The sequence below is a fragment of the Typopeltis vanoorti genome, chromosome 2, assembly GCF_054136105.1.
Source record: "Typopeltis vanoorti isolate ZY-2024b chromosome 2, IOZ_Tvanoo_1.0, whole genome shotgun sequence".
In the NCBI taxonomy this organism is placed as follows: Eukaryota; Metazoa; Arthropoda; class Arachnida; order Uropygi; family Thelyphonidae; genus Typopeltis; species Typopeltis vanoorti.
In genome coordinates this window covers 101,683,515-101,696,153 of record NC_143550.1, presented here as the reverse complement: position 1 = coordinate 101,696,153, position 12,639 = coordinate 101,683,515, and the positions used below count along the sequence as shown (strand labels likewise).

The following is a 12,639-nucleotide window of genomic DNA, read 5'->3' as shown; positions in this document are numbered from 1 at the left end:
TTTGCGGTAGGGCTTATATGCTGTGTGTAGGTTATACTTTTTTAGTATCTTAGCTATTTTTTCCGAAGTGCCACGGATGTAGGGTATGGTGATGGCATTTTTAATTTCTTGTTGATGAGAGGGACGGGGAATGGGGGAGGAATTGATTATTTTTTTGATACTGTGTTCGCTGTAGCCATTGGAGAGGAAAGTTCTGTGTATGTGGTTAAGCTCAGTAGTGAGGGCGGTTCCACTGGAACAAAGATTGTGGGCTCTCTTGGTAAGGGTTTTAATGATGCCATATTGTTGTGAGGGGTGGTGGTGGGAGAGTTTGTGAATGTATCTGCCTGTGTGTGTGGGTTTTCTGTATACAGTGAAGGCAAGTGTATCATTAGGCAGGCACGTGACTAAGGTGTCTAGGAAGGGTAAACAATTGTTCTTTTCCTTTTCCATAGTAAACTGGATTCTTGGATGTAGGCTATTGAGATGACCAAGGAAGGAATCTAACGTGTCTGGGCCATGTGGCCAAATAGAGAACACATCATCTACATATCTTAGCCAGATAGAAGGTTTGAGTGGGGCTGAGTCTATGGCTCGTTTTTCGAAATCTTCCATATAGAAATTGGCAAGGGGGGGTGAGAGGGGGGAGCCCATGGCGGTTCCCTATATCTGCTTGTAGATTTTGTTATTCCAAGCGAAATACCCAGAGTTGATGGCAAAGGAAAAGAGATCTAAGATGTCAGGGGGAAAAACGTTTTCTAAGAGAGATAAAGTGTCAGTTAAGGGAATATTAGTAAACAAGGAGGAGATATCAAAGCTTACTAATATGTCTGTATTATTCAAGGTTAAATTTTCTGTGAGGGCTTTAAAGTGGGTAGAGTTTTTTATATAGGAAGCTGAATTTCCGGTGAGGGGGGACAGAGAGTTGGCCAGCTGTTTAGACAGTCTGTAACAAGGTGCATTGGTGGCATCTACTATAGGCCTGAGTGGGGAATTAGGTTTGTGGATTTTTCCACAAATCCACAAAAATCCACAAACCTAATTCCCCACTCAGGCCTATAGTAGATGCCACCAATGCACCTTGTTACAGACTGTCTAAACAGCTGGCCAACTCTCTGTCCCCCCTCACCGGAAATTCAGCTTCCTATATAAAAAACTCTACCCACTTTAAAGCCCTCACAGAAAATTTAACCTTGAATAATACAGACATATTAGTAAGCTTTGATATCTCCTCCTTGTTTACTAATATTCCCTTAACTGACACTTTATCTCTCTTAGAAAACGTTTTCCCCCCTGACATCTTAGATCTCTTTTCCTTTGCCATCAACTCTGGGTATTTCGCTTGGAATAACAAAATCTACAAGCAGATAGAGGGAACCGCCAGGGGCTCCCCCCTCTCACCCCCCCTTGCCAATTTCTATATGGAAGATTTCGAAAAACGAGCCATAGACTCAGCCCCACTCAAACCTTCTATCTGGCTAAGATATGTAGATGATGTGTTCTCTATTTGGCCACATGGCCCAGACACGTTAGATTCCTTCCTTGGTCATCTCAATAGCCTACATCCAAGAATCCAGTTTACTATGGAAAAGGAAAAGAACAATTGTTTACCATTCCTAGACACCTTAGTCACGCGCCTGCCTAATGATACACTTGCCTTCACTGTATACAGAAAACCCACACACACAGGCAGATACATTCACAAACTCTCCCACCACCACCCCTCACAACAATATGGCATCATTAAAACCCTTACCAAGAGAGCCCACAATCTTTGTTCCAGTGGAACCGCCCTCACTACTGAGCTTAACCACATACACAGAACTTTCCTCTCCAATGGCTACAGCGAACACAGTATCAAAAAAATAATCAATTCCTCCCCCATTCCCCATCCCTCTCATCAACAAGAAATTAAAAATGCCATCACCATACCCTACATCCGTGGCACTTCGGAAAAAATAGCTAAGATACTAAAAAAGTATAACCTACACACAGCATATAAGCCCTACCGCAAACTGGCTACCCTTATCCGTTCTACGAAAGATCAGCTCCCTCCTCTCTCTCTGCCTGGAGTTTACAAAGTACCCTGTTCCTGTAAGCTTGCGTACTTTGGACAGACAGGCAGATCAGCATCCATCCGCCTAGAGGAACACAAGTCGTACATCGTTAAACACAACTATGGCCATTCAGGCTTGGCTGACCATGTTTTGGACACCACCCACAGAGTATCATGGAAAAAAACCACCATGCTCCACCACAGCAAATTCAAGAAAGAGAGACTTTTCTTAGAAGCAGCAGCAGCTCTCAAAAACCAACCAAATCTTAACAAATACGGTTGCATTAAGCTTCCGAAGATTTGGGAAACAGTCATCGCCAGAGGTCCCACCGTACATTCCAGGCCACCTACAACTGCCCTTAGAGGGCGCTCCACCTAGATAGGACTTTATTGTCACCCACGTGGTTGGGCTTAGTATTGTAAGTTTTTGTGTGCATGTTACATTAATTGTCTTTGTAATCCCTGTAGATGTCCTAGTGACTAGGACGAAATATAGGAAGTATTAAATTCTATTTTAATTCTTTGTGAGTGCTGTAAAAAGTCCATCAAACCTCCAACATAATGTCCTCACAGCACTTAAGCCTCTACACAAGAAAGACTTGTAGCATTTAAGTACAAGAGAAGAATACTACACCATCTTCCCCTCAACACATTATGCTCAGTGTTCTATAACAAGTAATGGGGCATCACACAGATCTAATTAACATAATGCTTTTTCAGCCAGTTGCATTTATTTTTAAACTGATTTGTTTGTTGTGTGTTTTCCATTTTCTTTCCAGAGTTTTTGGAAGAAAAATTCCTGCCACCTCCATATAACTGCGTAACTTTACATTAGATGAAAATATCTTATAAAAGTTCTTCAATATTCTAGGTGAAATTAAAACCTAGATCTTTCAAGCCAATGATGCTGTCATTGCTGAGAGGGCCTATTGTTGTTCTGAAGAGGAATACCATTTTTAGAAAAATTAATACAAAGGAAGACTTACATTACAAGTTTTATTTACATAACATTTTTGTTCATGTATAAAGGGCAACTTCTATATCAATTCAAAAATTAAACAGGACACAAGTAACATAATTGAAAAATCAATGATTTGGGTGTGTTAGTCACACAAGAACAAAAGAGAGTGGCACAGTCAGAACAATGCATAGCAATGTTAGTTTTCTCTATATAATTATTAAAAAAATTAACTAGAGTGAGTGGTATGAAGAATAACAATTTCCCATAAGATAACTTTAGCATCAGATCTAGTCAGATTAGGGAAATGCAGTCAAGTTTTACATATTTCTTTATACAGCTACTTCATAAAAAGACAGCTTTTAAGTAGTACTTCAGTCTTCTTCCAAATGATCCTGTGTTTGAAGGAGAGGGCATGTTCAGCAAATCCAGACTGTTCTAGCTTATGGAATTTAATATACTCTAGGTGTTCCTTATGACAAATAGTCACAGATCTGCCAATCTGGCTGGAGTGAAACATGCAACAGTTGTGGAAGAATTTAATAAATGCCAGGATATGTTAAAGGGAGGATATGTCAGTCCTCTCTCTGTAGAGTCTAGAAAGAAGGCCAGTTTATTAATCAGATGAAAGGCCACTCTGTTAACAATGGATCCAAGTTATTTTGAAAATATGCCATTTACATATGGGCAATTTGGTTGACAACTTCTTGGGTGATTGGCATAGGAGGTTTTTTTGCTTGATTATTAAGTAAATATAATAAACAAAAAAAAAATTTAAAAAAAATAAAAAATAAAATAAAAAATAAATAAAATAAAAAAAAAATAAATAAATAAAAAAAAAATATATAAAAAAAAAAAAATCAGCTAACGCCTTTTTATTCCCGTATATACGGGAGTAGGCGAGGCCATTTAGCCCTATCTAACTTTTGGAGACTGAGTGGGCAGTTCAATCTCCACTGGTACCCAATCAGAGACAGATGGCCCAAGGCTATCACTAATTAAGCGGTACGCAGTGAAGAGAGACGGCTCAAATGTGCCGCCATCTCGTGGTCTCTAACCCTAACACAATATATTTAATGTCTGAAATAATGTGGGTTCTACGGCCGATTTTCTTGAGTTTACAGGACGAAAAACCCGAGTTTCCGGGAGGAAAAACCTGCTTGCCCGTGCCAGAGATCGACTAACTCGGGAACCGGTCAAAAAAAGGCTTAGAAAAATTTCCTCTAGTCGCCGACTAGACTCGAAACCAAGACTTCCTTCGTGCGGCCTAGCGCGGTGGTGTGCAAACGCCACATCCACTGAGCTACACAGGCTTCCTATATAAAAAAAATATAATAAACAAGAAATTATATTATTGTTTTAATACTGTGCCCAAGCAAAGGCAAACTAAGTTTGTGTATGAAGTATCTTCATGACTTATTTATTTATTATTATTTTTTTATACAAGAGCTGTTTCACATTAACTGCTTTAGATCCCATGATGCAAAGCACACTTCCCTAAATCATCTGACCTTTGAGATCTATTCAATAAAGGTCAAAACCTCAACATACAAGTAGACTGCATGAAGTATCTTTATGACTAAAACAAGAATATAATGTCTATTATAATTTCATAACCCAGTGCAAATAAAATTCCTATAACTAACTCTGATGCAGAGTATTTTAAAAATTTGAGGATCCACTATTTTATTGCTTGTATAGAAAATATATAATTTTGCATTGATTTAATCATTATCTTCCTGGATCTAGTTCTCACTGAGGATGTAGTGATCCCTCCTTTAATGCATAACAATATTCACATCCAAAAGGAAATGTGCTTTGCATTATGAGATACTAAGAAAACTGATGTGAGGTCAACTGCCTCTATAAACAAGAAGCCTAGTTGTGAAGATACCTTATTTGCTTATGATTAGGTTGAGGATTAAAACAATATAATTTCTTATCTATTATAATTTACAATTTCTTCATCATTATCAAATTCCTGCCATGTATCCTCAAGGGGTGTACAGGATATTATAGTACTACATGAAAAAAATTACATCATTACTAACTCCCTATCTACAATTTTCCTCCTAATCAGTCTGTTACTTGTCAAGACTCCAACATTATCAGATCTTATATTTCTATCGTCTAAGGCACTTTGTACCGTATCAATCCACCTATATATTGGTCTTCCTCTGGGTCGTTTTTGCTGCCAACCTGGCAGAGAACACTTGTTTTGCTAATCTTTCTTCACCCATTTTGTTTATGTGACCATACCACCTGAGATTAGCTCTGCTAACGCATTCCTAGATGCTGACAATGTCAAGTTCTTTCCTAATATCCTCATTTTTAATATGATATTGCCATTGATGCCATCTGTTCATGCTTATAATCCTTCTCAGGACTCTCATATCTGCGGTCTCCAGTCTTTGGTCAAGTGTTTTACTTCTGACCCAGCTCTCAGATCCATAAGTTAAAACTGGTTTGAACACTGTCTTGTATACAGCGAATTTAGTGTTCTGACTAATTTCTCTCTTATTCCATGTGAATTTATTCAATTGATTTCCCACCATACCAGCTTTGCTGATTCTGTTGTCTATTTCTATATTTAATTTACCATCTTCACTAAAAATCGTGCCTAAGTAGCTGAAATGTTTTACTTGTTCCACAGGTTCTCCATTCACAACACATTTTCAATGATTCTGCCTATTTTCATTGTCTTTTTAATGCTGACTTTCATACCATATCTATTACAACAGTTATTCAATTTAGTCAGAGAATCTTGCAGACTTGTAGCGGATTTATTTAGAAGTATAACATCATCTGCATAAAGCAAAGAGCTGACATTAACATCTCCAATTTTGATATCATGTTTACAATTTCTTGTCTATTATAATTTACTGGGAGACTGGTGATGGAGAATCTCCATAATTGTTAACAAATAATAATATTCAGTGAAGCCATTAGATAAGAAAATGATTTTGATACTTTACTGACAGAAGAAATATAGTTTTGATAAACTGCATTTCTTTATTAAAATATCACAAGCGGTATCTCAGTAGAGCATAGGGAACTTGATGGGTTAGAGTTTTAATGGTACCAAATTTTTGACTTGAACGACCATGGATATATCGTCCAGTGTGGATTTTGTTTCTAAATACAGAAAACTGAGGTTACTGAAATGAAGGAATACTACTATTAACTAATTCACACATAAAAAAAAAAAAAAAAAAAACTTCACAGGTATAAAAGTTTAATGAAAATGAATCTGATTTCTCTATTCCAGTTAATTCACAATGAAGTATTTTACAAGAACAAGTTACCATAAGGTAACTTGTTCTGGTAAAATACCTATAAGCTCTGTATTACTAAAATCTTGATATTTCTAGCCTGGCTCCCACTGATGAGACCCCAATAAAGGTCGAAACCGGTCTGGGTAGTGGCCCCTTGCCTTTAATACAAAGCATCATACATCTCCTCCAGGAGATGTGCTTTGCATTATGGGTAAATATTAAGATTAGTGATCAGAGCTTATTCTACTTTTACCATGAGTTACCTTGGTCTTGCACTACCTGTAGGGTTAGCTAGACTTGCATTACGTGCAGGCGCAAACTTAACTTATTTGTCTGTTTGCTTACTTGGGAAATGGAGTAAAACCAGGTTTAAAATAGCTTGGTATCTTTAACACACACACACACACACACACACACACACACACACACACACACACACACACACACACACACACACACACACACACACACATCAGTGGCATCACATGCTCATTTAGGTTGGGTGTGCTGTCATGTGGCTTATGTGCAACATGCACTACAAAATTCACATCATTTTGACTATATGTTTGCATTTTTATTGATGTAAGAAAGTTTTTAAGAGTGAATAGGTATCAGTGCTCATCTTAAATGGTTCAATGCAATTAAATAGGAATTAAATTGATAAATTAAATACTTTAATTTATCAATTAATATAATTTTAAATATGAAAAGCATAAAGGTCAAATGAAAAATAGCTATGCTTCATGCACACCATTTATGTGAGAAGCACAAAGGGTTTTACGCTTCATGGTGATCTTAGCTTATCATAGGCAAATACTAGAGTGAGATACGGATAATTTTAATTTTGATACAATTTTTAAATACAGCTATATAATACACTCAGAAATTGGAAAAAGTAATCACTCGAGAAATTATTATTTTTCCGGAATGAATCAAAAAAAAAAAAAAGCTGAAATAACTCGTTTTACCCCCCCCCCCACACACACAGGTGCAATCCGAAGACAAGAAATGATTAGGGGAGTCTTTAACAGGAATAAATGCAAAAATATAATTACTATTCTGTGGGAGTTGCACCGCACACCAGGAATATTCACCCCTCACACACACACACACACACACACACACACACACACACACATGTTAAAGATACCAAGCTATTTTAAACCTTTTTTTAAACTGGTCTGGGTAGTGGCCCCCTTGCCTTTAATGCATAGCATCATACATCTCCTCCAGGAGATGTGCTTTGCATTAAGGGGAAATATTAAGAATAGTGATCAGAGCTTATCCACCTTTTACCATGAGTTGCCTTGGTCTTGCACTACGTGTGGGATCACCTAGACTTGCAATACTTGCAGGCGCAAACTTGACTTACTTGTCTGTTTGCTTACTTGGAAAATAGAGTAAAACCAGGTTTAAAATAGCTTGGCATCTTTAACATATATTATACCCAAGATAAAATACTTTCTACATATATATATATTACAAGATATCATCAAGCATTGCCATTGCAAAAGTACATCTTCTCTAGTTGGAGGAAGTGCCAACTATACCTCTAGGTGGTAAATGTCATCACCCGGTGAAGTACCACCACCACCACCTGCAATGACCTATCTCAGATTATCAATCTTCCAACCAGAATACCTGACAACCTTCTCCAGTTTGCCAACATACTTGACGTCTTCCTAACAAGCTCCCTTTCAAGTATACTGTGGTTGTTCTCCTCTTGGCAACTCAGACCACAACCTCATACAACCTTCATCCACCAGTTCACAGTCGTGTGTACTTTGGCAGTACAAGGGCGAAGACCTCTGCGACTTCTATTCCTCCTTCCCATGGTCCAACTACAGCTTCAGATCCAAACACCTGATCAGACCAAATAACAGAAATCATTCTCATAGGAATGAAGGCTTTCATCCCCTATTCGACTCCAAATTCTCGGTCACTATTCAATCAAGCCAGCTGTGTTGGAAAAGAAAATATTACCGAGGAGATACAAGACAGTTGGTGGTGAACAAAACTATGAGGAGTATAAAGCACAGGCCAGGAAGGTGATGAATGTAGTAAAGAGAGAGAGAGAAAAGGTACAGTATGAGAGGTCAGACCAAAGTTAATTCAAAGGAATTCTTATGAATAATACGGCAAGCAAGAGGATAAAGAATTATTGCAGGTTGACAATGGTGGATAGTCGTAGTGGCAGAGTGACTATTGCAAAGGATATAGTAGAATTATTGAATTAGCACTTCATCAATGTATATCATACTGATGTAAAGGATACTGTGCTGTATATAGAAAGGAGGCAAGAATTCTGATTTCATTGGAAGTCAATGAATCAGAAGATGATGATTTATGATTTTAATGGCACAGGGACAGCAAAAGTAATTGCCATATCAAAGGTTATAGCAATACACAAGGTAAGACAATCAGACAATCCATGGCCACAGTGGGACTCAAACCCATGACCTGCTGATTTGAGAAATGGGCATGCTAACCACTCAGCCAACCAGGACAGCATGAATGAATCAGAGGTGCATCAGGTGTTTACTGGGTCATTAATAAGGGTGTCAGAATGGATGACATATCATCACAGTTACTAATTTCTTTAAAGAATGTGCACAACAGTTAGGTACGACCTGGTTATTTAATGCAAGTCTTGCAGTGGATAAGGTTCCCAAGGAGTGGAAAGATTGCAAAATAGTTCCATTTCACAAGCATGATTCTAGGACAGAAATTTCCAATTATATTCTAGCCTGTATAACTGCAGCTGTCATCAAGGTGTTGGAGAGATTGGTTACAAAGACAGTGGAATATAAAATTGGGTTGATGAACAGAGTACTATTTATGATGAGCATGGATCTGTAAAGAGCAGGTCTTGTTTTAGCCATTTACTTGCATTTTATGATAATGAGTGTGTTAGATAAGGGAGAATCATATACAGTGATATTCTTGTACTTTGAAAAAATATTTAATAAATTACTACATGATAAGTTGGTGTACAAGCTGCAGATGGGAATGGATAGTATATTGGATAGACGGATTGGAGATTGGCTCTCTGAACAATAGTTCAGAAAACAAAAGTACAACAAGTAGTATGTTAATTCCCTTCAGGAAGATTTGAATACTTTTGACTTGGACAAAGGATGGGGGTTGCAGCTTTAACCAGTGCAAGGTGTTGCATTTTGGAGCGCAGAAATGTAAGACTGCACTGTAGTGATGGTGATGTACTGCATAAGTTGATGAGATTTGAGATTTGGGAGTGATGGTTGACAGCAGGCTGAAGTTTTAGAGGGCATATTGCAAGTGCTGCAAAGACTGCACATCATAGTGCTACTATGATAAGAAGTATACTAACATGGAGATATATTAACTATAGAAGTATACTAACTTGGACTACTGTGCTCAGATTTTGTCACCTGGTTTTCATCGTGATGTGAAACATTTGAATGGGTTCAAAGACAATATCAGGGCTCTGGAATACTGGCTATGGAGAAAGGTTGAAGGAATGTGGATTGCAGAGTTTGGTGGATAGGAGAGTAAGAGGTTATATGGTAGAGATGTTTAAGTTAGTGGGGAGAATTAATTCCCTCTGGATTAATTCAGAGGGGATTATAAAAAAAGAGTAGAAGGTGAGAGGAGAAGAACCAGGGGCCATCACTGGAAGTTGTATAAGAATGTAGTGAAGAGGGGTGTGAGGAGAAGATTTTTTATATCGAGAAATGTGGATGAATGGAACACATTCCAGAATATGCTGTTAATGCAGGGAGTGTTAAGACACTACGATAAATATGTTCTCCGCTGAATGAACTTCCCATGATGAGTCTGCTGACTCCATAGAGAGTGTAATGATGATGATAATTTTCAAATGACATTGACAGGAAATCAAACATTTCATTTTGAATGATTACATATAATTGCCATTATTTGTAATCTTTCATATAAATATTATTCCCTGTGGGATAATAAACTAAGAAAACTGAAGCCTAAAGTATAATCGGTAAATGCTATAGTTTGTTGATATGGCAATGGATTCAAATTCTACCTAAGTCACGGATGTTTGTGAAAACTTCCTCTGAATGAGTTAGTATAGCGTTGTAGGGCTTGTTTTTAAAAAGTAAATAAATACAAATTCAACTATTATGGTACCATTTTTTCTTCAATATATTCAAATTGAATTAATCCAGAGTAGAGTTATTTTGGATTAAGAATTCTGAATGGAAATAAAGAAAATAAACACATATGTATAAATTACTGATGCACTTAAAAGCTGTAAATACAAAACATAACACAAATAACTATAAAAGTATAAAGTATTTGGAAATAATATTTCTGTGAATGATTACATATAATGGTAATTTTCCTGTAGGCTAAATTAAAGATGCCAAGAAATTATATTCTTGGTTTATCCTTTATCCAAGTATAAGCAAACAAAGTTTGTGTGTGAAGTACCTTCACGACTAAGCTACTTGTAAATAGAGGCTAATGACTTCACATTAATTGCCTCAGTATCCTATGATGTAAAGCATACATCCTTTTGGTTGGGTATGATGCTAAGCATTATGGGAAGGGTCGCTACCCAGACCAGTTTTGACCTTTATTGAGGTAAAAATTAAGTGTGGGTTACCTCTCCAAAAACTGAGTGTTCTAGCTGAATGACCCTAAAGGATCACTAAACGCATTACTCCTGATCTGAATCACTCCAGGACAGGAAACTCAGTGGCAGTTTCACCCAGTGGAACTTCTCTACCCCACCCCCAGGAAGTAAGTAAACCCAATGACAAGCATTAATAACTGTCATCAGTGTGAGGCCAGACCCAGAAGTAATGCAGAAGTCATATATTTCCCATATACAAGTAGTAAAAACTCACAAATTATTAAAATACTCTGTATCAGAGCCAGTTGTTGTAAGTTTTTTCACACGTGGTAATAAATTAAATTACAGATGCCAAGAAATTATATTCTGGTTTATCCTTTATCCAAGTGTAAGTAAACAAACTTTGTGCATGAAGTATTTTCACAACAGAGCTATTTGTATAAGAGGCTAATGACTGTACATTAATTGCCTTAGTATCCCATAATGCAAAGCATACATCCTTTTGGGGTCTGGGTTCAACTGCTTTGCATTATGGGATAATAAGGCACTCAATGTGTAGTGTTTAGCCTCTATATACAAGTAGCTTAGATGTGAATATAGTTTACGCAGAAACTTTGTTTGTATATATTTGGATAAAGGATAAACCAAGAATATAATTTCTTGGCATCTTTAATTTAATTTATAACCAAGTGAAAAAAACGTTCTGCAGGTTGTTAACTACCAGTTTCCTGTTAGGAGAAGTGATTATTAACAGCTCACACCTATTGCAAGTGGCATTATGAGATGAATGTTGTTTCAAATCTTCCAAAAAAACTGATAACATTTAATCATATAGTTTATTTAAACCACTTGAAACTTTTGTTACCTCCCTGACCATTTTCTGCTCTAAACTGATACTGTACAGTAGGATCTAGCAAGCTTGCTGTTTGAGGAGTCACACTTGCTATTGCTGCTGCCTGCTCCTCCACTGATTCACCCATGGCACTATCTGAAAAATAAAATAAAATGAAATAAATCAGTAAAAAATATTGAAAAATTAAACAAAATATTTCTTAAAAAAAATAAAGGGTAAACAATAAAAATACAGGAACTTTTATGAATTTCTAGTTACATGATAAAATTAATGGGTATTAATTATCAAATTAATAATAATGAGTTTTATATTATACATTAAACTACTAAATTTGAGAAGCATTTCAATTTTAGCAATAATTTTGATTATTTGACATAGTTCTAAAAGAAATACATAAGCTTTCAACATTCATTACATCTATCACTATTTATCATAGATAAAATAATTAAAGTTATGGTAAATTATATGATTTCGGAAAGAATATGCCAAACTTGGATAATTTTTTGGAGTCTGTACAGGTGCAGAAACATGGTCATTTCATGATGCAATGACAGTTTTCTGTTATGTGTTATTATACTAGTTTTGTTTAACTGTGTACTGCTTTTAATGAAAGGATGCCAGCTAAGTTTTTAAATGAGATGTATGTATGCTAACTACTTCACTTAAGCTTTTAGTGAAAGAAATGTGAGAATGACTGTTGAGGAATGCCAACAGCAAATTCTCCACTGTGACAGTGTACCTGAATGTGACATTAAATATAATACATTCAAAATAATGTTTTCTCCCCCTCGCCTCAGTGAGAGAAATATGCCTTAAAGAGAATGCTTCTTTATAGTATTTCATTATGATGGAGCTCCATTGCATTTTGTCACCAGATTTCAAATGACCTGAATCCTCGTTACTGAAATCACTAGATTGGTTGAGATTTTT

The 12,639-nt window shown here is 36.6% G+C and overlaps 1 protein-coding gene across 7 annotated transcripts in view; it reads right to left on the bottom strand.

Moving 5' to 3' along the window:
• The window catches only part of LOC150109296 (upstream stimulatory factor 2-like), a 260,743-nt gene that overhangs the window by 122,897 nt on the left and 125,207 nt on the right, over window positions 1-12,639 (bottom strand). For all 7 annotated transcript variants that reach the window (XM_090407146.1, XM_090407139.1, XM_090407163.1 and 4 more), the window contains one exon: window positions 11,722-11,844. In XM_090407146.1, coding sequence (XP_090263272.1) covers window positions 11,722-11,844 — 123 coding nt within the window. The remainder of the gene's footprint in view (window positions 1-11,721; window positions 11,845-12,639) is intronic.